Source organism: Schistocerca piceifrons, chromosome 11 (genome assembly GCF_021461385.2).
Source record: "Schistocerca piceifrons isolate TAMUIC-IGC-003096 chromosome 11, iqSchPice1.1, whole genome shotgun sequence".
In the NCBI taxonomy this organism is placed as follows: Eukaryota; Metazoa; Arthropoda; class Insecta; order Orthoptera; family Acrididae; genus Schistocerca; species Schistocerca piceifrons.
The window spans coordinates 24,273,008-24,298,125 of NC_060148.1; the positions used below are offsets into that span (position 1 = coordinate 24,273,008).

The following is a 25,118-nucleotide window of genomic DNA, read 5'->3' on the forward strand; positions in this document are numbered from 1 at the left end:
TCGGGTCTGTTTGTCACCAGAAGGTCCAATATGTTATCGCCACGAGTCGATTCTCTGTTTAACTGCTCAAGATACTTTTCAGATAAAGCACTTGAAAAAATTTCACTGGATTCTTTGTCCGTGCCACCCGTTATGAACATTTCAGTCTCCCAGTCTATATCCGGCAAATTAAAATTTCCACCCAGAACTAAAACATGGTGGGGAAATCTACTCGAAATATTTTCCAAATTATCCTTCAGGTGCTCAGCCACAACAGCTGCTGAGCCAGGGGGCCTATAGAGACATCCAATTACCATGTCTGAGCCTGCATTAACCGTGACCTTCACCCAAATTATTTCGCATTTCGGATCTCCGTCAATTTCCTTCGATACTATTGCACTTCTTATGGCTATAAACACGCCTCCCCCTTCACTGTCCAGCCTGTCTCTGCGGTATACATTCCAATCTGAATTTAGGATTTCATTACTATATACGTCGGTTTCAGCCAACTTTCTGTCCCTAGTACTATATGAGCGTTGTGACCGTTTATTAATGAGAGCAGTTCTGGGACCTTTCTGTAGACGCTCCTGGAGTTTACTATTAGCACATTAATATTGTTATTCCCTGTTGCATTTTGCCTACTCCTACCTTGCTGCGTCTCAGGAGGCGTGTTGTCGGGCCTAGGGAGGGGATTCTCTAACCTAAAAAAAACACCATGTGCACTCCACACGTACTCCGCTACCCTTGTAGCCGCTTCCGGCGTGTAGTGCACGCCTGACCTATTCAGGGGGACCCTACATTTCTCCACCCGATAGCGGAGGTCGGGAAATTTGCACCCCAGATCTCCGCAGAATCGTCTGAGCCTCTGGTTTAAGCCTTCCACTCGGCTCCAAACCAGAGGACCGCGATCGGTTCTGGGAACGATACTACAAATAGTTGGCTTAGATTCCACCCCGCGAGCGAGGCTTTCTGCCTTCACCAACTCTGTCAACCGCCTGTACGAACTGAGGATGACCTCTGGACCCAGACGGCAGGAGTCATTGGTGCCGATATGAGCAACAGTTTGCAGTCGGGTGCACCCAGCGCTCTCTATCGCCGCCGGCAGGGCCTCCTCCACATCTCGGATGAGACCCCCCGGCAAGCAGACAGAGTGAACACTGGCCTATTTCCCAGACCTTTCCGCTTTTTCCCGAAGCCTAACGTTGGAGCTCCCAATAACTAATAAACCCCTCCCCCCGTGCGCCTGCTCGGACCTTGCTGAAGGAGCAGCCACATGTCCACTCACAGGCAGAGCGGGCGATGCCACACGGCCAGCCTCCACATTGACCCTCCGCCTCGTGCGCCGCGAACGCCGCTGAACCCGCCACTCCCCTTGGGGAGAGGGTGGCCCAACCGCGCCCGGTACCCGCGAAGATGTCTCGACAGCAGGGACAGTGGGTGACGCATGTGTAACACCTGGGGTGTACCTTGCGACACACCGGACTCCCCACTGCCGCTACACTCCGAGGCAGCAGCCTGAAGACGGATGACCGCGGCCATCAACACGCTCAGCTGTTCGCGGACAGTGGCCAGCTCCCCCTGCGTCCGTACACAGCGGTCACACATCCTATCCGTCCTAAGGAATCAATTTACTGTAGAGAGTTAATCAACTTTTAACTAGACTGCTAATCCAGTAAAGGCGGCTGATAACTGACTAAACTGTGGTTACCAGACACTTCTTGTAGAAAACAATAAAAAAGCACTACCTGTCTAAGGACTGTATTGAAAACACTAGCACTGCTGGCACTATGGCTGACTAAAGGGACTCTTGAGATGAGTTATTGTCCTGAATGGTGGTTACAAAATTAATGGTGCGCGTTCTTGCTGGAGAGTGAAAATGATACTGCATGAGGTGACTGGCCCGTATCGAACTACGGTGGGTAGAGGCAGATAAAGTATTCAAACTGCCCGTGAATATAGCGACATGGTAGCTGCGGCACATGTTGTCACGCTCGAGTGCGCCGTAATGTCGCTCGATTTCGGGAATGGTTTCGATAGGGAGAGTCACCAGTGCCTTCTTGAAACAATGACCGTACTGGATTTTCTGCAATATTTTGTCAAGGTAATTGGTATAATGTTGAAGAACAGCAGTTTGCAAGTCATGATCAGTGAGTGGTCGGCTAACCAGGCAGCTCGCACTCAAGAGTTGTGTGCGCCGAGGTGGTCCTGTGTGGAGGGCCTCGTTCGCCACTGCCGCTGAGGCCCTGCTAGCCGCTCTGCAGAAACTGCTACGAGGGCTGCACGCACACACACACACACACACACACACACACACACACACACACACACACACACACATGTCGCCAGAATATCGTGTGTAGGGCGTACACAGGTGACGGGGTGTCGTGATCTCCGGCGAGAGCGAGTCGCAGAAGGCATTGCAGGTCACCAACAAATACCAACTTGCGTCAGGTTCAAAGCTAAGCAACACTAAAGCACACATCATGAATGTGGGGTGCGGAATATCTTTGCGAAACACGCGAGACCTCAGTCCAAGTTCTGGCTCTGGACTACAGGTCTAACGTAAATCGTACTGCAGCGGCAAACCCTAAGAAAGTGCTTGCCAGCGTGCCAGTTGGAGTCAACATAGGGCGAGAAGGCTTGACGACATCCAAAGGCCACACTTTGCACATATGTACATGGTCTCTAAAGCCAACTGTGTGGCACAAGTTTTACCCATAACAGGTGAAACAGCAGCAAGATTTCTGTCAGCTACGAGTCATTTTCTAACTTGTGGTAATATTTTTAAGATAAAGTTTGACACGTTTACCATCTCAGGCGGAAACGGGGGGGATGAAACCTCACCGACTTTGGGAGAAAGTCAGAAACTATATTCGTGTGTTCCACACACGACATGCGGAAGAAGACACACGCGGCCCTCACGCCGCACTTACCAGACGAAATTACTCCCACTGCTTCGAATCCACCCACAGATGTACGGCACGTCGCCAATGGCTTTTATCATTTTGAACAATTTTGATTCCAACTCAGTTATACTCAAACCAGAGTTGGCCGTCGAATATGGTAAAAGTCAAGAACATGTGCGTGGAATTAATGAGAAGCAAAAGCGGAAACGTGACTGTACAAAAGTAGCCGCACTACGGCTGGAGGGCCATCTGGACAAACATCGGCACCCCTCACCTACCAACAAGTGTGAAAACTACTCGGTAGAGGGCAGTAAACAGGAAAGTAGCAACCAAAGCGAAACTTGAGGCAGTCCACCTGGGTGGTCGGCAGCACGTGAGAGAATTACGACCTGATAGCAGGCGAGGTTCGTACGCGCTCAAGTGAAGGACATCTGGTGAGTTATCAGACAATTGTTAGCCACAATAGCACGAACTCCACTCCCAATACTTTGCCTTCCAATTTTTTTGAATCGTAGCGACGTGCCGTGTGAATAAAGGAATGCTGTAAACTGGCTAAGAGGACAGACAACGCACCACCTGCCAGCAGAGGGAAGCGAGACTGGCGGGCGCTGGGTGGGTCGCCGCACGCACGCCGGCCACAAGCGGGCCACGGGGCGGCGTGTGCGTCGCTGAGGCGGGAAACTGCGAGAGGAACTTCGCAACATGTTTCAGTACATACAGTTACGTGGAGCAGTGTGCAAAGTGAATAGAAAAAGGCGTGAACGCAAGAACATCATAATGTATCGTCCTTAAGCTCTTTTCTGTTAAACGGTGTTTCTTACTGACTTATTTATTTTTAAGGAAACAGAAATCTAATTTAAAATACATAGGTCAGAAGCACTCTATTTTGTGTTGAAGGAATGTCGGAGGAAAAGCTGGTCCTCACGACAGAACACGTGGTACTTTTTAGTACACTTTATTTTACTTCATTCCGTATGTTGAAACTCCTTTTGTCCAGAAGCGACTGCGCTGATTTCTGCTGTTCTGCGTTACATTCATCGTCACCCGCTGTATCAGGAATCGCAGCACGGAGCTTCCAGCGCGTGCAGTACTCAGGGGTGGCAGAAGACAAACTTGCCAAACGAGCCTCGGGAACTGAGGCATTGGCCGAGTTACAAGATGTTGAGAAATAAATCGGAAAGCAAACCATCGTGAACACAGAAGTTGGAAGGCGTCGCTCTCAGCTGATTTAGTTTGTGTGCAAACATGGTCTTTCAGATCAAGTGCTAAAAATAAAAAAAAAATTAGAAATAAAAAAATAAAAAAATTATGCGCGAAAATAGCGCAGCGACTCTGTGACAGGTATGGGGAAGGCGTCGTGGCCAGACCTCGGAATGGTTAAAAAATTAAATGAAATAAAGGGGTTAAGGGCGCGAGTTTCTAGTCTGCATGTAGTGGATTCGAATACCGCAACTCGCATGAATTTTAATTCGTGGTAATAGTTGCTAGTTAAGAAAAAGTTGAAATGATTCTTGCTACATATGCTGAAGGTCTGGGTTCGTTTCTCACATCCGGCAATAATTTTTAACAAGCATAAGCAGCATCTCTCCCACCTCTGGTAGCCTGGAAGAGAGTCGCTACAGGTTGGGCCCTGACAGAGGCGGAAGTCACGCCGGGTCGAAACTCTGTCACCAGTCACCTTTCTTAAGCGATATATTTTTAAATCAATGAGCCAATTGCTGTACAAGTCCGCAGCGCACTTGACTCTTACTGTATTCGAGCCTGAGACGTGGAAAATATTGACGATGGACTGGAATTCGAACTCGGATCTCCCTTTTCGTCACGTTTGATCACTTTCAGATGATGCATTTCCACTGCTTCATTGTCTCCACTTGTCTGCAAAGTCATAAAGACGTTCACAAGAGACACATCCCTGGGTTCGAGTCCTGGCATGTCACTTTAAGTTGCAACATGAGCTCAGCAAAATACATGTGAGAAATTATTCTGATTTTACCGATTCTCTGGGCTTTGTTAACAATAATGGTGGTACTGGTTTCGAGTCCCAAGTCAGACGGGCAGCTTTTCGTCCCTTTCGTGTCACTTTCAAACATGCCACTCCTAGCTACTGGTGAAAGAGAATAGCACAGTCGAGGTATCTTTGTATGTAGTCAACAACTGTGTGTCCAGGGTTCGATTGCTAGTCAGCAGAAAATTTTCATAATTTTATTTACAATACAGAAATGCGCACATTTCGCTGCTAATGAAGTAAGTCATTATATAACGTCTACACGTGACTAGAGGTCCGTGTCGATAGGTGTTGGTTTCGAATGCCCATAACACAAAACACTTTCGTCTCCTGGTTTCAGTTTGTCATCTCATTGCTGGTTAAAAATGACGGTTTCTGGCGTTTCATTCTGCTTAGTTAACCATCCGATTAAGTGCTGCGTTCGAATCTCCGGGAAGCAAAACTTTATGGCAGATCATTTCAAGTTTCAACTTGGACACTCTTTGTTACTTGTGACTGAAACCATACTTGAGATATTTCGTCTTTACTTGCTGGATTGCATTCCCAGATAGTAGCGAAGTGAGAAAACTTTTGTCGTGTCATTTAAAGGAGGATGCTGGTTTCTGAGGTTTGATTTATTACAATAAATTTGAATATGTAAGCGTAATGGCTGTGTAATGTACAATAACACGATTCCTGATATTTGCATTATCAAAGTGTCAGTTTGCATGTAAACCGATAATGACACAGAGCAGTTTTCTCTTGTGGGCTCATGTAGTGAACATTTTGTACAGGCAAAGACTGCATAGAACAACAACAAAGAATGAAAGAAAATTTCCGTTAACACAATTAATTAAGTCTCCAGCAACTATAAAATCTACGAAGCCAACAAAGCACAAGTGTAGCTGTTCTGTGTGTGGAAGTGTGATTCAACGTACACATCTGGCACAGTTCTTCTTCAATAAGACAAGAAATTTTAAATGTCATTCATACTGAAGTAATTAAAGAAAATAGAAATACTATAATTACGCAAGAAAACCAGAATTACACTCTAATACAAGAAGACAAGCCAGATGCTTTGTTGACTGAACCTGTAATGACGCATTATTCAAGACATTGAAATAATGAGAAAAAAGCGAGTTTTGTTACCTTCATATACATTGATGAAAAGCACTCTAATCATTACAATATCTCCATTAGAACAACATCTGCTGTCTAGCCCATCAAACAACTGCATAAAACATGGAACAAGCACTCCCTACTAAAACATCTCAACACCGACTCGCTACTACCACATCTCAACAAGCACACTCCAGCACGACCTCTCGACAAGAACTCTTTACTACGACATCTCAGCAAGCACTGACTACTGCCACATCTCGACAAGAACTGCCAGTGGAGGCGGCGGAATAAAGCTCTTTGGTGCAATCTCTGGCGCTGTGGCTCAGTGTAGCCACCTTTCAACTTGCAGGAATGAGTGTGACAAAATGTGGTAATGAAATTCTTTCAGAGGTTGTATAATGCTATTTGTAACGGACGATGAATGAAGATTTTCTTATGAGGGGGGTAGAGCAGATTTGCTGTAATTTAATACATACACACAATTGCGCACTGTTTTGTACTGTGGGAGGGGGAATACGGTAGGTTTGTTTCAGGACAGATTTGTATTCGCAGCAGTTGTTTCCTCGTGTGACTGTTTTCCCCATTCTGTGTGTTGTGTGTTTGTAGCAGAGAGTGGCAGTTTGTGTGTTTTGTGCAGGAGCCTCTCTGCTAAGGAGAGGGACAGGAGGCTGGTCCAGGCGGCTAAGCAGCGGGCAGTGGGGGAGCTGAGGGCGCTGATCGCCGCAGGGGCCGACTTGGGGGCGAGGGGCGAGTGGAGGGGGTTGACCGCCCTGCACTGGGCAGCGCGCAGGGGAGACGTCGAGGCGGCGAGGCTGCTGGTGGGGGCGGGGGCGGCGGTGGACGCCAGGGATGATTATGGGTTGACGCCGCTGCATGTTGCGGCACTCAGTGGCCGCGCAGAAGTGGCGGCTGCGCTGCTCGTCGCGGGGGCCGACAGGGGGGCCACAACTCGTGCTGGGGACACAGCGCTGGACATCGCCAGGGAGAGGAACCACAGGCGGCTGGTGGAGATGCTGTCATGAGGCAGACAGTCCAGCGAACTCTGTGCAAAAAAACAGGAACTGAAAGAGTTTGTACGAGAGCAATATTCATAATTTTTTAAATAAAGATCCAAAAAACTCAATCCTATTGTGACTCACTAATTTCAGCCCTCCTCCAGTAGCATACAGCACACAAATACTCTAAGCAATGCTGTAGCAAAACTGAGACAACGCCAGATAACAGCAAAATAATTCAGGTAACAACGGACAATCCTTCTCTCAAGAAAAATGTCCCGAGTAAAACTTCCAGACTAAACTTGGCAAAAGTCAACAGTTCATTGTGAACAAACACAACTGCTCTATAATATCTTATCGCTGAAAAGTATTTCACACCAGTCTACAAGGTTCTACATCAGACTATTCTAATTTGCAACATACCGAGATTAACGCTGTATCACTTCTATCACCAGAATTCTCGCTCCTGATATCAGACTCAATTTACTTCTCCATATTCAGCAAACATTCTACTCTACCGTACCTGTTGTGTTTAATAACAATGACATAGTAGTAGCGGTATTCACACCACATAATCCGACTATCATCTGGAACCATACAGTCAGTGTACATTGAACTAAACACAATCAGACCACAACATGACACGCATACAAAATGTGAAGGAAATCCTCTCTATCTGGTACTGTTGTCTCTACTTGAGGTAAAAGATTGCAACGAGCAAAGCAATCCTAGTTGTATTGGAGACAGAACACCGGGGCCCGAGTTTCAGCACACGAAAGCAATTTCGCAACGACGCACACGAGTCTCCACACTCATCGGTCACAACGGCACAGCTGAGACGGTGACGCAAGTCATGGAGCTACAGGTAATAAAATTACACTTACTTTGACTCGTACAGGCCGCATCTCGTGGTCGTGCGGTAGCGTTCTCGCTTCCCACGCCCGGGTTCCCGGGTTCGATTCCCGGCGGGGTCAGGGATTTTCTCTGCCTCGTGATGGCTGGGTGTTGTGTGCTGTCCTTAGGTTAGTTAGGTTTAAGTAGTTCTAAGTTCTAGGGGACTTATGACCACAGCAGTTGAGTCCCATAGTGCTCAGAGCCATTTGAACCATGTGCGAAATTGTTGAAATTTGATATCGATATGCGTAAATCTCAATACAGTGCAGCAGAACTGTATAAAAATGTATGTGAAGGACACGCTACACGATGCGAAATCCCCTCTAGCCAGTTCATCAAACGATTTGCCTGCGAGAGAGCAGGCCGCTTTGAATGTAATTTATATACGCAACTTGTCTACAAAACTAATGACTTTGATTAAAATGTTGGCCCTGGATACTGTTAATCCTTATCTTTAGACATGGAAGCAATGACTGTACCAGAACTGCTTTTGTATTTATAATGCAAATGAACATAAAATTTAACACATCTGAGTTTGTGTCAAACTGCTTAAAAATTGACAAATAACACCTTTCTGAAAGAATTTACCGATCAGAAACGTCTGAAATGAGATGATACCTTCACAGATGCATTCTGGTGTGTGGCGGAGGATACTGTCAGTACCACAGGTGTTTCAACCTTTCCTGTTGCAGTCGCGAATGTGTTGTACTCTCATAAAAAAGTTTGAAATCGACTGAAAAACTTCCACGTCCACAAGAGTAAACAGCTTTCATAAGTTTTAGCTCAAAGTATCAGTTCCAATTACGATTAGCAGAAGTGCCGAGCGCATCCTCCACGTACTTCCGTTCAAAATTTAATTTTTGTACAGTTCTGTTGAACTGTATTGAGATTATGAAATTGCATTGTCCTCCTTTTCCTAAAAGCTCCTTCACAACTGTAGTGGACAAGGTTCATTCTGACGCTAGGCTTACTGTAACTCAGGAACCAATCGAGAACGGAGCTGAAATTCTGCCGTTTCTGTTGACATGCTTCCCATGTATCAATGATTCGGAACGGAGGACTGTAGAATATTTGGTAAGTGAAATGCTGTGGCAGGTTAGTCCTCAGGGACGGTGCGAGAAATATCTTCCGACTACTCGTCTGTTAAGAGCTCTGTCTGGTTTTTCGTCCTTTGGCGACAGACCGACGTTGGGTGGCCATTGCTCCCAGAATCCACTCAACTCGTGACGTGTTTATTACAACCGATCCAGCGCCGTCACGCATGCAGCACGCTATAATCTGGAGAACTTGGCCTTGAATTGTTCTCACTGTCTCAACGTGGTATTAGTTAACTGCAGCAGCGTCTGCGGAAAGTTCTCAGAACTAATCTCGCTTAAAAGCGGTAACAATGTCCACACAGCAGTAGGGACGGAAAGCTGGGTGAAGCGCGAAGTCAGTAGCAACGAGATTCTAAATTCCGGTCGCAACGTAGGTTGTAAAGAGAGGTCGACCGCTGGTGTTTAAAGCAGTGAAAAGTAGGATTACATTAGAGAGATCAGTGGAGATCCCGAATGTAAAATAATTGGTGTCAAGACAAGCATTAAAGTTGGATCAAACGTGGTGATCGGACGCTTCTATAGACTCAGCAGCAACAGCGGCGCAACTGTTTGAGGGGAACCTGGAGAATATTTCGCGTGGATTTGCTGGCCATGTTATAGTTTTAGGTGGATACTTTATGCTGCCATGTATACAGGGAGACTCAGGTGGCTAAAACTGGTGGTAGGGCCAGAAAATCATAATAAATTAATCCAAGTGCTTTACCCAAAAACTACCCCGAGCCATTAATCTGAGAAGCGACTGGTGAAGATAACATCTTAGGCCTGCCGGTAACAAAGAGACCCGAACTTTTCGAATGTGTTGGGGTAGAAATGGGAATCGGCGATCACAAGGCCGTTACAGCATCACTGAAGACGACTGTAAACAGGAATACAAAGAAAGGTGGGAAGGTCGTTCTGCCTAGCAAGAGCGACGAGAAACAGGCTTCAGACTACCTGAGAAGTCAGCGCTAAAATTCCCTCTGCAGCACAAACAGCGTGGGTGTCAGTGGGAGAAGTTGAAGAGTATCGTACAGTACGCTTTAGGATCACAGCGATGAGTTTAAGGCCACTGATTTCCATACAAGTGCGCCTCGGCGCACGCCAGAACACGAGAGAAGAGTCTACAGAAATGTCAGACATCCGAATGTCAACTATGGCACTCGAGCCAAAGAAAGAGTTCTTTGTAGGAAGAGAGGCACACCTGTAACAGGCTGCGTTACTCTCTACGTGACGAAAACCTGCGTAAACATTCGGTCTGGTGGTTTAGGCAAAAATGCTTACAGCACTTTTATCCACGTACAAGTAGCTTCAGGGGGCGACATTTACGCCGCGCGGGGAAAGTCGTAGGTGGGGGCGCGACGCAGAATGCGGGCAGCGAATCCGGCCGAGGGCCGCGCATGCGCAGAAGCAGCGGTGGGGGCGGGAACAGGCGGTATGGGCGCTGCGAGCAGCGAGGGGGGAGAGAGAGGGAGAGAGGGAGAGAGAGAGAGAGAGAGAGAGAAAAGACCGGCCACGCGACGGGGAGGCCGAAACTAAATCGGGATTATCACTTAGCATATAAAATCTGCAACACTGTTTGGCGATTCGAGCTCCAGTTCTACTCAACAATTCAAAATTCAGCCGTGATCGCAGACACCAGCGTCCGGCTGGCAGTTAATGTCACGATATTACAAAGATATTTTCTTCTGCTCTACTAGTAATTTCGCAGTTGTATCTCAGCAGGTTACATCTACCTAATGACCGTATACGGTGTACAAACACTAAACACTATTTGGACGACAGTTGTTTCACTTACGAGACAAAACGTTATGTTGCAATATGAAATTTCTTGTGCAGACTTCAGCCGTACGCAGTGTCATAACAATAACAAAGTACACAGTTACAAGTATGTGAAATACGGACATGTTTTCATTACTCGACGTATGTCGGTACAAAGTCCCCCTGAGCTAACGCTGTCTCCAGCACACGGCAGGCCGAGTACACAGCCAGACCGCCCGACACACACACTGCCTGGTACTGCCGTGAAAGGAAGCAACACGTGTGGTCTCGGCAACAGACCTACAACGAATATGATTACAACGATACTACAGAAATTGAGTTCATTTATCAAATTCACAACTTCATTCAGATTTGTGGCCCAGACTTCTAGAAAATTGACACAGAAAATAGGACACCCCGTTTCCATTTCTCATTCAAGTGCCAACACGAGATATTTCTGCATTATGGGCATTTTCCAAAAAGCGGGAGCGTCCAGTTTAGCACCAGTATCAACTCCTGAATCCAGTCGAGGGTGGAACGGAGTGGAGTACAGTAGAAACAGACCAACACTTCACCACCACTCACACACGTAACTTCATTACCGCATCCTACACAATGCAGGGCGGCCATCCTTGCATAAAATATTGCCCGGTTTCGGCCGACAGTTGTGAATTCTGTATGTCTGGAGAGACGCCCACACGGCCGTACCTTTCGAATACACCGATTCTCGTCTGCCGACCCTAGTTAAGCTACTCTGGATGGCGAGCGCCTGTTGGCTTTAGTTTTGTTTTTTCGCGTCCTCTGCTATTTATACCCAATATTGCGATAGGAACTGCATTAATCATGTCGTACCACGTCGCACGCAATGTTCCACACCGTCGCCGTGGTGCTGGACACCCTGTGTAGAGGCGACAAGCGCACTCCTGTACCCAGCTGCCGGCTGTAGCGAGGTGTGAGAGGTTACGGCAAAACACACACCGTGTCCTCCAGAACTCAAAGTAGTGCCGTTAAGTCGATCTCACGTCGTACACAGTTCCCGCCACGCCCACTGCTTACACGTTTCGTCATTTATCCACAGCCACAGCTACACAACGCCCAGCAGAGAATAAATCCTTACCAGCACCTCATGACCGTAATTCGTGTTAAAAAAATTATTCGCGTTCAGTCTCGCCACCCAGGTCATAGTGAGTGCCGTGAATGTTTCGCAGCTTGCTACGGAGATTTAGGATTGGCGCCAACTGAATGCATCGAAATGAAAGACGCATCAATGGCAGACACCTGTAAGGACTGTGTGAAGAACAAAATTGTAGTTAACCTCTAAGATGAGCGTTTGAATAGTGCAGCATGTGGTTCGTTGGGACTGAAATGCTCGATAAAACCGACTGCTGGTTCTCCGAAGTGAAGAAATCGTAGGCAGTTACTCTCGTAAAGAAACGGCCAACGATAGTGACTTAGATGACCAGCAAATGTTTCCGAAATAAATTTAAGAGTTAAAATTTCCATGCCGCAAGTACGGAAAGCGTTGGTGTATGGGATGAAAGAACGTGCTGAGAAGTGTGTGGTAAGGAATGCTTACATACTGGTAGCCCTGGTGGAAAGCAATCCGATGAATAGGAAGATGCAGAATAACGTGAAATCCGGTCGTTAATAATCGCGACGTTTAATATACACACTTTGAACCTATTGCTATGAAGCAATAGAAAAGTCAATCAGTGACAGAAACACCATCTTGCATGACATGATTTCCGATATTGCTAACGATATAAGGAGTGAAAGAATTTGTAGCTTCACCAAGTTGGACTATCCGCTCCCAAAACATCGCAGAAAATCACGTCCAGAAAGATAATAAAGAAGGTACCGAGAAGAAGGTCTTAAAAGTATATAATTCATATTTAGCTGTTGGTACGTTTTGTTTGATATGTAAAGAATAGGACCGCTGTTCACAGTGAGTCTACCGTGAACAATGAAACCAGTGTCTGAATTTGGGATAAAAGGACGCTTTCATTGAGAGGCGTTAAGAGGCGGATACAGGGTAATGCACATTATCACTCTGGGTGGGTCAGGTGTTCATTGTTACCTGTGTCAATCGGCTGGAAAGTGCAGGACTTGTGCAAAGGTCAACGTCACCCACACACAAAGTAGTGATAGACTCATCGACATCTGGAAAAGTGGCAACATGAGTGTTGTTACAGTTGTAATGCGTCACGCTTTTCTTCCGCTTTCAGGAAGCATATCCATCTTCTTTGTAGATTTGTGTTTAGCTTAACAAAATGAAACTAAAAAGCTACCGCCATTCACAAGCAGAATTAACCATCGAAGTGTTGGCAGAAAACAGTTCCACTCTTCCGCTAAACAGCTACTTTGTACATTCCGCGTCATACGCTGATAAAAATTAAATTAAGTTCAGCCTGTGTCACATCTGTAACGGAAAAAACTATTTTCTATTTCTGGCGACAATTTTGTGGGGCCTTTCGTCTTGCTACGGCTGCTTACGTCCGTCTGAGCAGCTGCCAGGGAGCGCCAGGAAACAGGCGCCACTGCGCACGCGCGGCGGCGACTGCGTAGGAAGCCCGAGGTTCCTGTGAGCAGCTGCCAGCGCGTTCGTGCGCATGCGCAGAGCTGAATTCGCGTACGAGCAGTGCCTTCTCCCGCTCCTGGCTACTTGAAACGCGGCTGTTTGCCGTATGAGCAGCAGCAGCGAGCAGCCAGATGGTACCCAGAAATTTTTTTTAATAATGCCAGATTCGCGCTTGCGCAGAGCAAGCTGAGTTACAGTGCGGGGTCATTCTCCACGTGATCCGTGTGTATGTTTTGTGATATTGCCGGTCTCTCTTCGTTTACAGCTTCCACATCAAATGAAAACAAAACGGATTTGTGTCTGGCAGCCATCAAGTGAATTAATATACATTCTTATGATAATGAAAGACTAAAATAAGTCAGTAGTTTCAATTTTCTGATTATATATTATTTCGACGTTATTAACAATCAACCATTAATCTCTTAATTAAGCTATTTCTGTCAGTTCTGTGGAGAAATTTGCATCTATTAATTTTCCGGAAGTCTCGGAACCGAGGTGATGCTTTTAGTATATAGAACGTAGTAGTAAAAATGTTAACCAGATGTAATTACTTACCGAATGAAAGAGGGAGGTACTGATTTCTGTGTGTTTAAAAGCGTTCTTTCGGGCAGAGCATCTTCATTTTGCAAATAAAACACAGTTGTTGCCAGAAAAAATAGTGGCAGCCAGAATAAATTCATAAATGTGCTGAAAAACAACAGGAGAACAATGCTATTAGTGCAGTTCATAAGGGAATCTGTAGACAGCATTCGAGATAGCAGAATGTAATGTTAAAAATGTAGCCAGATGTAATTACTTACCAGAGTAAAGAAGGAAGTAATCAGTTCTCTACATTTGAAAGCCAGCTTTGCAGCAGCGCGTCTTCCCTTTGCAAATAAAACGCAGTCGATGGCAGAGTAAGTGGCGGCACCCATAAGATGCTCATTAACCTGCTGATAAAAAGAAGGCGAACAAAGCCATTGCTACATTTCATATAGGAATCTGTAGACAGCATTCGAGGTTCCAGGATGTAATATTAAAATCGTTAATCAGATGTAATCGCTTGCCAGATGAAAGACTGAAGTACTTATTTGCCCATTTCTCAACGCCAGTTTTCCAGTAGCTCATCGTTATTTGGAGTTAAAGCCCAGCAGGTGGCAGAGTAAATGGTGGCAGCCAGAATACACAGCTTAACCTGCCGAGAAAGAGCAGGAGAACAAACCTGTCACTGGACAGGTCTACTGGGAGTCTGTTATTTGCACTTCTGGATTTTGTACCTACTACGTATCTCTCAGACGCTGAGAGACACTTCTGAGTCGCTTATTATTCACTCGCAGTCTTCGCTCAGAGCAACTGTGTCGCTGGAAGGTGTGTTCGTTTTTGTCATCGCTGCTGGGATGAAGGAAACATTTTTTTATTTGGTGGCACTGCAGTCGCGCGTAGTTAGATTCATTGTTGAATTAGACAGCCATGTGAAGGGAATTGAGATTTTTCATTAAAGATATTTTAATTTTCACTGTAAGGGTTTTTTCATGTCTGTCAATTATTTTTCTAACAATTGTGAGAGTAAGCATTTGACATCAATGTTGTCCTTTTTCAATGTTAATGCATGTTGTAACATAAATTTCATAGAATTAATAATGTATCAGTTAATGTAAAAACAGTTTGTTAAAGGCATATTTCACCTAAGAGAGCATTGTGCACATCCTCGGTCCAAGTAATTTTTACTTAAAGGAATCTCCCACTCAGTGGTGTGTACAACACGGTTTACTTGCTGGCTGGAGCATCGGCAGTAAGCTCTCAGCAACTGCAGTCAGAAATTCGCAACTGGCGTGCGCAGAGCAGCAAGCACTGCGTTTCCAAGCACTTACATTACGAGGTGAGACATTTCCATTTCACGATCTGTTTGCTACGAAAATGATCAGCGCACAGGGACCATTTCATGTACAACATTATTTGGCAGACCACTGAAGCACAGGGACAACTTTGTTTAGTTCAAGAGATTAACAGTACAGTTTCAGCAGAGCATTTCCATCGAGGAACAGGAAATTAACAGACTGGAGCTTTTTCCACGCACAAACAATACACAATGGTATACACAATTTTTCACCGACACGTCTTTTGCTCTCGCCAATACAGGTGAAGAATCAAAGCCAAGGTAGACACTTGTGAAGCAGCAACAGACGAACCAAACAACACGCTGAATGGGACAGATATTTCAGCACACCGTTCATAGAATTCCTAATGATTCAACTTTGCTCTCGCTGCATTTAGTTTTGAAGAATAAAAATCCGCAAGACAAAATAAAAGGACTTGTTTCTTTCCCCAAGTCACAATGTTTACGTCATCGTGAATTGAATGACATTGCAATTACTAATACAAAAAAGGCAGCTCAGAAAAGGAAAATGCTAATAAAGAAGGTAAGTCACAATAGAAAATTCAAAGTTGGACAAAAAGTTTTAGTTCGAGCACACCCTTTGTCTTCTAAAGCAAAGAACAGGTGTCAAATATTTGTATTCCTGTATAACGGACGATTTCGGAGTCGACGAATCCCACTTCCGAACGTAGTACATCTTGAAACACTCAGAACGAAAGTTTCCAGAGGTTTCCATCACCTCACCAATATAAAACCTTTTATTGTATAATTATTTGACTTTCTACTCTTCCTTGAGATGACTACACCATACTAATATACAAGACTTATGTTCTGACAACACGTATTTCATTTTCTTATGACGACAACCGGTTGCGCGTTGTAGTTAAGCTTTTTCTACAGGTTTTCTTTCACTGACATGTATGTGTACATGAAAATAACAATTTTTTCTCATACAGTACTATAAGTACAAGCCACTTTGTATGTTAATTTTCACTGTCATTATTTTTATGCAATAGATACAACAGAACACATATCACGCAAGCTCTAACATAACTCACCCCGATCTTTACACTACATCATTTTACAAGCAGAGATTACGTAAAAGAAGGCAGCAATGATTTTTTTCGTCAATCACAAAGGCAACACAAAAGATAAAAGCAACACGAGAAACAATAAATCGAATTTTGCGCGTCATAAAGCATTTTCTCTTACAAGCTAACGTACAGAAGTATGCAACATCGGATTCCAGACAGTACTGATAAAACAGGTAGAGTATATATTTTTTCACAGGTATAACACGTACTGTCAGTAATCGGAGGAGATATTCAATTTAAGCGTCTTGCACTGAGATACTCAAAGACTGAGATATAGTCAGGATTTCTTCATTCACTGTTAGAATTTTATTGTAGGTGTCGTATGTGAAGTGAAGAGTTAAGCCTTCATTATAGATGAAGTATGTGTAGCAATGATTTATAGATTTTTATAATGAGAATACGATGAGATAATAGGAAGTGGGAATAGTGATCTTTTTATGATTATTATGCAGACGTTTATTATTTATGACATGAAGTGGCATATTGATGTTAGGTATTGTCACGGACTACACGATGATTTTCGTCTTGTTGCATGCTTTGTTGATTATGTTTTGGTGTGTATCTCTGACGAGTATTACTTTAATGGTTTGAGAGAAGCTGTTGCAAAACGATAATAGAAGGCTATGAATTTACAGGAAGATAAACTCATTGTTTCAAAAATATGCATTTTTTTGTGAACAGCAATGAGAAGGTTTGAAGACGCTTATTACGATGTACTTGTTTTGATGAATTTCTGACTTTGCTTGCGCTAGTGTATTTTTTTCTCAGTTACAGGAGAATACAATATCTCATTGTTTTTCGCCTCTAGATAATAGACTTCATCGGAAAGAGATAAATTCTTAATTGTTTTCGTTCTGCACCTTGACTTTACTTTTTCATAGATATTACGTACTCTTCCTGATACCACTTAAATTTTGCATTTGGGGCAGTTATAAGTAATTGGCACGTGCATAGGTGAAGGTCTCGTGAACACATTTTCGTTTGCTTTATGTTTTGTGACTCAGAGGCAAAAGACAGATGTAATAATTTCTTTTTCTTTTCTCTACAGAAGTAAAATATTGTTCACATTTCATTCCTTTCCCTCCCTTTAGCCTGTATCCTTATGGGCATCTACTCGAGTATGTAAAAACATACGCGCTGCAGAAATCAGTATTGTACGCTTGCATAACAACACGAGTGGGAGACGCATGCTCGTGTGAACAGTAAGAAGGCAGACGGCAATGTTTGCCTACTGATATTCTCACAACGCATTGTACGTGTAGTGGTTACTGTATTTTAATGTTTCTTTTCTCTCACAGCGTGAAACCGATTTCCATTATGATTATTCTGTGTGACATGTCACTGCCGACACAGCAGTGTATATTGTAATTTGAATATTCGTAAGAAATGCTTGTTATTCTTTGTTTTTTAATCTGAGAATTCACCATAATTTATGTAGTTTTAGATAAATGTAAAAGATTCATTTTCTTTCACTGCGTTGTAGCAGGATACACGTACTTTGAGAAAACAGCACATTGATGGACTCGAGTAGAGATATTCTCTGCACTGTGAGACAGTTGGACGTATTATGGACGTTTTCCTTACGACGGCATGCCACATCGATTATCGTGATTTTAGATGGCTTCACAGACATTTTGTTAAAGTGACGTGGAGGTACCTTTTGTGAGCGGTCTGGCTCTGAGTTGTCACAGGGTTCATTATGGACAGGTACAGCATCCACCGAGTCCGCTCTCAGCCGCCTCCCACGCAGTCACGGTACGACGCTCTCACCTGGTCAGATATCACAGCGCTGTGAGTGAGTGCTGGAAGACACTTCAGCATGAGCTACACAGCGCACTGTGTACACTCGAGCCAGCAGCTCCGTGTACGAAAACCACGAAAAGACATTGCTTCGATACACGTTTGCTACGACAAAAAGACGACGTAATCTCAGCCAGTCTCACGACATTTTGTGCAGAATAACGGCAAAGGAAAATGCCGTCGGTGTCATTTTTCCCACAATTAATGACTTTAGAACTAGTGCACACAAATCTAGTGGACAATTTTCTTTAAATTGTGCACACTGCCTTCAAACGAAATGTAGCGCATTCTAAATAGACCTGAGCACCAATGTAATCAGCTTTATATTTGGAGTGCAGCTGAGCGCGAAATGTACGATGATTTTTGCAAATTAACAAATTAATTTATGAGCGACAGAGCACTGCTACTTACAAAACTTCTTTATAGTGCATATATGCACTTAACATGTATATATTGCTTATTCTGTTATCTCTACATATTTATTTATAGTATACTATACCACTTCCTAGCTTACTACTATTTTCGTGTAATATTACGTAGACGAAGTTTTCAGTACAATCTTTGGCATGTGTAAATATCCTCCTGCAAAATTCTGGCCAGAGAGACTGTGAGATAGTGAAATAGATCTACTATGATTTTCTTCTTCTTCTTCCTCTTCTTTCAAATAACCTATTTGGAGGATACGATGAATCAGCTTTGCCTACTCTTCATTGTATTAGATTCCCTTAGTTTCCAAATTTCCTTCACCCTTTTAGAGTGTTGTTCCCTTTCTTGTTGAGTCCACTCTCGTCTAGCTGTTTTCTTTCCCTCCTGAAATTCTGTCTTTTGTACTGACTTTCTGAAATGTATTCTGTTTTCTGTTGTGTGTATAGTAATTCCAGCGTTTTCCATGTCCTTTTCACTCTCTATGAAACATGCGGGTTTGGATTGATAGCTACAAAGTAATGTGAATCTACGTTTGGTTAGTCTGTTGTTATCCATTCCGAAAATACGTCCAGAAAACTGTAGTCTTCTCTTCCACATTACATCAGTTAGTTTTTCAGTTTTCAAGTACAGCACTCTGTTTGGTCTTAACCTGTACTCGTCATTATCGTTTCTTTTAGCTCCCAGTATTTTCCTTAAAACTCTTCTTCCGACCTTCTGTGAGTTTGTCATTTGCATTTCAGTACTTTATACGTACTATGTGTGTCTGAGACGCCAAACGACAATCTTTAGTCTGTTATTCTTCACGGGCAGTCTTTGGTCAGAGTCTGCCTGGCAGCGAGGAGCGCGGGAGTTGTGACGTCAGAGGGGTAGCGAGGCAGGCGCCGAGCAGGGGACTCGTGGCAGAGCAGCCGTGGAGGTGGGCGTGGGTGCGTCTGAGTTAAAGTGAACTGTGGCTGGATATTGTGAGACAGGGGGGGGGGGGGGGGAGACTTGACCAGTGATTTGGAATGAAATGAGATCAGGGAAGAGTATGAGGGGGAATGAAGGCAACATTACTTATTTAGCGACACCACACTCACGTGTAGCTAGATTCACTGTTGAATGAGACATCCACATGAGGGAACTTCAGATTTTTCATTAAAAATTCTGTGATTTTCACTGTGAGGTATTTTTCATGTTTATTGATTATCTGTCTAACGTTTCTGAGAGTGAGAGTTTGGTATAGGTGTCGTCCTTTGTCAGCGTCAATAAATGTTGTGATATCAACTACGTAACAGTAATAATAAATCAGATAATTTTTCAAAAATCACGTTAAAGGCATATTTCACCTAAGAGCATTGTGCACATGCTCGGTCCAAGTCATTTTTATTTAAAGGAGTGTCTCACTCAGTCATGAGTATGAAATGGTTTACTTGCTGTCTGAAGCACTGGCAGTAAGCTCGCAGCAAGTGTTCGGAAGCGTGAGGTACTTTGTCTCGGTGGTATCTACTCCGAATACAGTATAAAGACGCACACTGCGTGGAACAGAAGTTGCAACGTAATATCGAGTACGCATCTAACACACGGGTTTCCAAACGTTTCCTCTGACGGAACACTTCGAGAATCTTGGTAATTTTACGGAACGCCTTGTTTGTTTTGAACGTTAATGAAACTTTAAAAAAAAGAGAAGGATTTGTTTTATTCGGTGATTACTTCAATGTAGCTCATGACTAATAACACAGGAACCATAATAAAATGAAATAAAAATCAATATCGTCAAGGTGTTCACGAAAAAAACACCATGTTATAAACATTTTTTCGTGGAGCACATATTCTGTCCTCGCGGAGCACCAATGTTCCACAGGACACAGATTGGGCAACCCTGCTCTAAGAAAATGCTCTGTGTTGAGTGCAGGGTGAAAGAGCACCGGTTAGTTTGAGACACACTGCGAATATGTTTGTCATCCCCAGCAAACTAACAAAACACACTTGCACAGGTGCGTCTAATTTTGGCTTCCAGAATGAGATTTTCACTCTGCAGTGGAGTCAGCACTGATATGGAACTTCCTGGCAGACTGAAACTGTGTGCCGGACCGAGATCGAATCTCGGCACACAGTTTTAATCTCCCAGGAAGTTTAATTTTGGCTTACTGAAAAAGACGCACCGTCCAAAATACAGGGGCGAAAAATTCATTAACTGGATAGAATTGGAGTAAAATTTTTCCCAATACGTATACTGAGTAACATGGGACTAGTACCATCGCCGTAGTTGTTTTCAAATCGACAGTTCACTTAACTTTTTTGTTATGACTGACAGTAATCATTGAATGTTTGCTACGAGACTGTTTCTCCCGTCCCGGGCTACTTATCGTTACAACGCAGAAGCACTGTAACAGTGTGTTCAAATGGCTCTGAGCACTATGGGACTCAACATCTTAGGTCATAAGTCCCCTAGAACTTAGAACTACTTAAACCTAACTAACCTAAGGACACCACACACGCCCATGCCCGAGGCAGGATTCGAACCTGCGACCGTAACAGTGTGTGTGTGGGCGGGGGGAGGGAGGGAGGGAGGTGTTGGTGCTCGGTTCCTGTCTGAGCTGGCTGCGTAGGGTTAACTGCCTTTGGTTTACTTCGAACCGGCGACCATATGTGTAGCCATTCGACATCTGCCTTACTGCAGCTACGTTACAGTGTACTGTATTAAGCGAGGTTCGAACGACGACCCCGAGCTGGCGCCCAGGCAAGTTGTGAAATGCGATTAATTCGTTTTGCAAAAGATTTTAATTGGGATGAAACTAATGCACTGCTAATGGCACCATTTGTAGTTGCACCGATAGCATTTTGAGTGCAATAACATGCAGAAAACACGTTTATCCGGGAATTTTTTGAAACGTGCAGCTTCTGTACTTTTAACTTGCATAAATGGGTTCAAATTTTGTACGAAGGTAGGTGAATGGATAAAGTCAAAACGAGGCCAGGTACTAGCTACACACGGTTTCAGTTTTCAGTTGCTACGACGTGCCATTTTTGGCTTCCAAACGCGCACCTTTACATGTGTAAGTCAACAGGCGCGACCGATACGTGCCCGTGTAAACCCCGCTTAATGTACCAACTGCATTCTAGAGTCTGAAATGACTCCGCCAGTTTGCTGTTTCGGTTGTGTCTTTGCGCTACGACATACCCGACAGACGCAAATGCACAGGGTGACTCAGGAGGAACTTTCGATATTCAGGGATATTCCAGCGACAATCATTCGAAGCAAAAAACGCCTTAGCAAACGTATACTCTAAAGCACATACCTTAAGAGCTGTGACCTCCTCTTCATCTTCGATACTGTGAAGCAAATCGCTTCTACTGCCAGCTCTCTGCTTTCCATATTTTGAGAGGAGGTGTAAACAGCGATCAAAAAGTTTCAGTATGAGGGTAATGCTGCAATGTATATGAAAGCCAGCATGATTCCGATGCTTGTATACAATCACCAACGTGTAATCAAGAGTGTAGTGTGATGCTAGAAACTAATGTGTTACAGTGATCAGTGAATGTTTCGTTATGTTTTATTTCTGTTACCCAATAATTGTATTGTGTTACGCCTCAGTCGGGCAGGTAGTTTAGAAAATTTTAAAAGGGAAGTGGATAGGTTAAAGTTAGATATAGTGGGAATTAGTGAAGTTCGGTGGCAGGAGGAACAAGACTTTGGTCAGGTGAATACACGGTTATAAATACAAAATCAAATAGGGATACTGCAGGACCAGGTTTAATAATGAATAAAACAATAGGAGTGCGGGTAAGCTACTACAAACGGCATAGTGAGCGCATTATTGTAGCAAAGTTAGACACGAAGCCCATGCCTACCACAGTACTACAAGTTTATATGGCAATACGCTCCGCAGACGACGAAGATATTGATGAAATGTAAGATGAGATAAAAGAAATTATTCAGATAGTGAAGGGAGACGAAAATTTAATAGTCATCGGTGCCTGGAATTCGATAGTAGGAAAAGGAAGAGAAGGATAAGTAGTAGGTGAATATGGAATGGGGATAAGGAATGAAAGAGGAAGCCACCTGACAGAATTTTGCACAGAGCGTAACTGAATCATAGCTATCGCTTGGTTCAAGAATCGTGAAAGTAGGTTGTATACATGGAAGAGACCTGGAGACACAGCAAGGTTTCAGATAGATTATATAATGGTAAGACAGAGATTTAGGAACCAGGTTTTAAATTCTAAGACATTTCCAGGGGCAGATGTGAACTCTGACCACAATCTATTGGTTATGAACTGTAGATTAAAACTATAGAAACTGCAAAAAGGTGGTCATTTAAGAAGAGGAGAGCTGGATAAACCGAAAGAACCAGAGAATTTAGAGAGTTTCAGAGAGAGCATTAGGTAATGATTGACAAGAACGGGGGGAAAGAAACACAGTAGCAGAAGAATGGGTAGCTTTGAGAGATGAAATAGTGAAGGCAGCAGAGGATCAAGTAGGTAAAAAGACAAGGGCTAGTAGAAATTCTTGGATAACAGAAGAGATATTGAATTTAATTGATGAAAATATAAAAATGCAGTAAATGAAACAGGCAAAAAGGAATACAAACATCTCAAAAATGAGACCGACAGTAACTGCAAAATGGCTAAGCAGGGATGGCTAGAGGACAAATGTAAGGATGTAGAGGCTTATGTCACTAGGGGCAAGATAGATACTGCCTACAGGAAAATTAAAGAGACTTTTGCAGAAAAGAGAACCACTTGTATGAATATCAAGAGCTCAGATGGGAACACAGTTCTAAGCATTCCATTAGAACTATTGACAGCCTTGGGAGAGCCAGCCCTCACAAAACTCTACCATCTGGTGAGCAAGATGTATGAACAGGCGAAATACCCTCAGACCTCAAGAAGAATATAATAATTCCAATCCCAAAGAAAGCAGGGGTTGACACATGTGAAAAATACCGAACTATCAATTTAATAAGCCACGTCTGCAAAATACTAACGCGAATTCTTTACAGACGAATGGAAAAACTGGTAGAAGCTGAACTCAGGGAAGATCAGTTTGGATTCCATAGAAATGTTGAAGTACGTGAAGCAATATTGACCCGATGACTTATTTTAAAAGACAGATTAAGGAAAGGTAAATGTACGTTTCTAGCATTTGTAGACTTGGAGAAAGCTTTTGACAGTGTTGACTGGAACACTCTCTTTCAAATTCTGAAGGTGGCAGCGGTAAAATACAGGGAGCGAAAGGCTGTTTACAATTTGTACAGAAAGCAGATGGCAGTTATAAGTGTTGAGGGGTATGAAAGGGAAGCAGTGGGTGGAAAGGGAGTGAGACAGGGTTGTAGCCTATCCCCGATGTTAATCAATCTGTATATTGAGCAAGCAGTAAAGGAAACAAAAGATATATTCGGAGTAGGAATTAAAATCCATGAAGAAGAAATAAAAACTTTGAGGTTTTTCGATGACATCGTAATTCTGTCAGAATCAGCAAGTTAACTGGAAGGGCAGCTGAGCGGTATGGACGGTGTCTTGAGAAGAGGATATAAGATAAACATCAACAAAAGCAAAACGAGGATAATGGAATGTAGTCGAATTAAATCGGGTGATGTTGAGGGAATTAGATTAGGAAATGGACACTTTAAGTAGTAAATGAGTCTTGCTATTTGGGTGGCAGTAGGTACTGGGAGATGAAGAAGCTTACACAGAAAATTGGGTAGCATGGATAGCTGTATCAAAGAAGTCTCTGGACTGAAGAACACAACATCAAAGTATAATCCAATTCCTCAAGTAAAAGTTGGTGAATTCAAAAGCTGGACACAAACCGTAAGTTTTCGGCCGTGGGTTTTTGTGCAAAATATTGTGTACACACTCCCATCTACATGTATCAGAAGTTTGGAACAGGAATTTCAGAACACCCTGTAGCTCAATGCAATTACTAATCCACCATCGCATTTATTCCGGTAGTTCCAGATTTTTAGTATGTCATATTAACTTACCCCTGCTGTAAAATCTAAGGTCTAGACATTAGAGGGGACGTGTGCATGTGGTCACATTCGAAAAACCAGCCGAAATCGCGACAAAATCTTTTTCCCTATATGTCTACTTTCCAGTGGAAATTTCGGTAAACGCAGCGTCAATAAATTTTGTAGAGCATTTTTCTGCAAACTTGCATCTACGATTATTTCTCTCCATTATGGGTTCCCAGATATTATGCTTTAAAAATATGTATGAATTAGGAGAAACACGCATTTTTCACGAATAGGTTTGAATTGTCACGAGTAGTTCTTTCCAGGGAAATTTTGAGAAAAATTAACTGACAACAATGTAGTACAGCATAAAATACCCATAATACATATAAGCTGCGATGTGTTAATCCTGACGCCTTGTTAGAAATACCAAGATAAGGGAAAAGGAAGAAGAGCAGATAGTTTAAGTCTGAGCACCATTTTAGTTGACATGTTACTATTTCCAGTCGGTAACATCCCAAAACAACGTTAATACATTTAAAATCTTGTTTTTCTGCGAATATTAACCGACATGCGAGATTTTGCTCGTCACTCCAGGTAATTTCCGGTAGCAGGTGTTCCAGACCTAGTGGCGTTGGAATTACTGATTAAAATTGCCATATAAATCGCTGGTGTGTTTTGTGACCAATCACTAGCAACAACTGCTGGTGAC

The 25,118-nt window shown here is 43.5% G+C and overlaps 1 protein-coding gene across 1 annotated transcript in view; it reads left to right on the forward strand.

Annotated features, from left to right (window-relative positions):
• Positions 1–7,013, forward strand: part of LOC124720249 (ankyrin repeat domain-containing protein 23-like) — a 101,405-nt gene extending 94,392 nt beyond the window's left edge. Inside the window, exon 4 of the mRNA XM_047245568.1 lies at positions 6,629–7,013. Coding sequence (XP_047101524.1) covers positions 6,629–7,013 — 385 coding nt within the window. The remainder of the gene's footprint in view (positions 1–6,628) is intronic.
• The last annotated feature ends 18,105 nt before the right edge of the window (positions 7,014–25,118 follow it).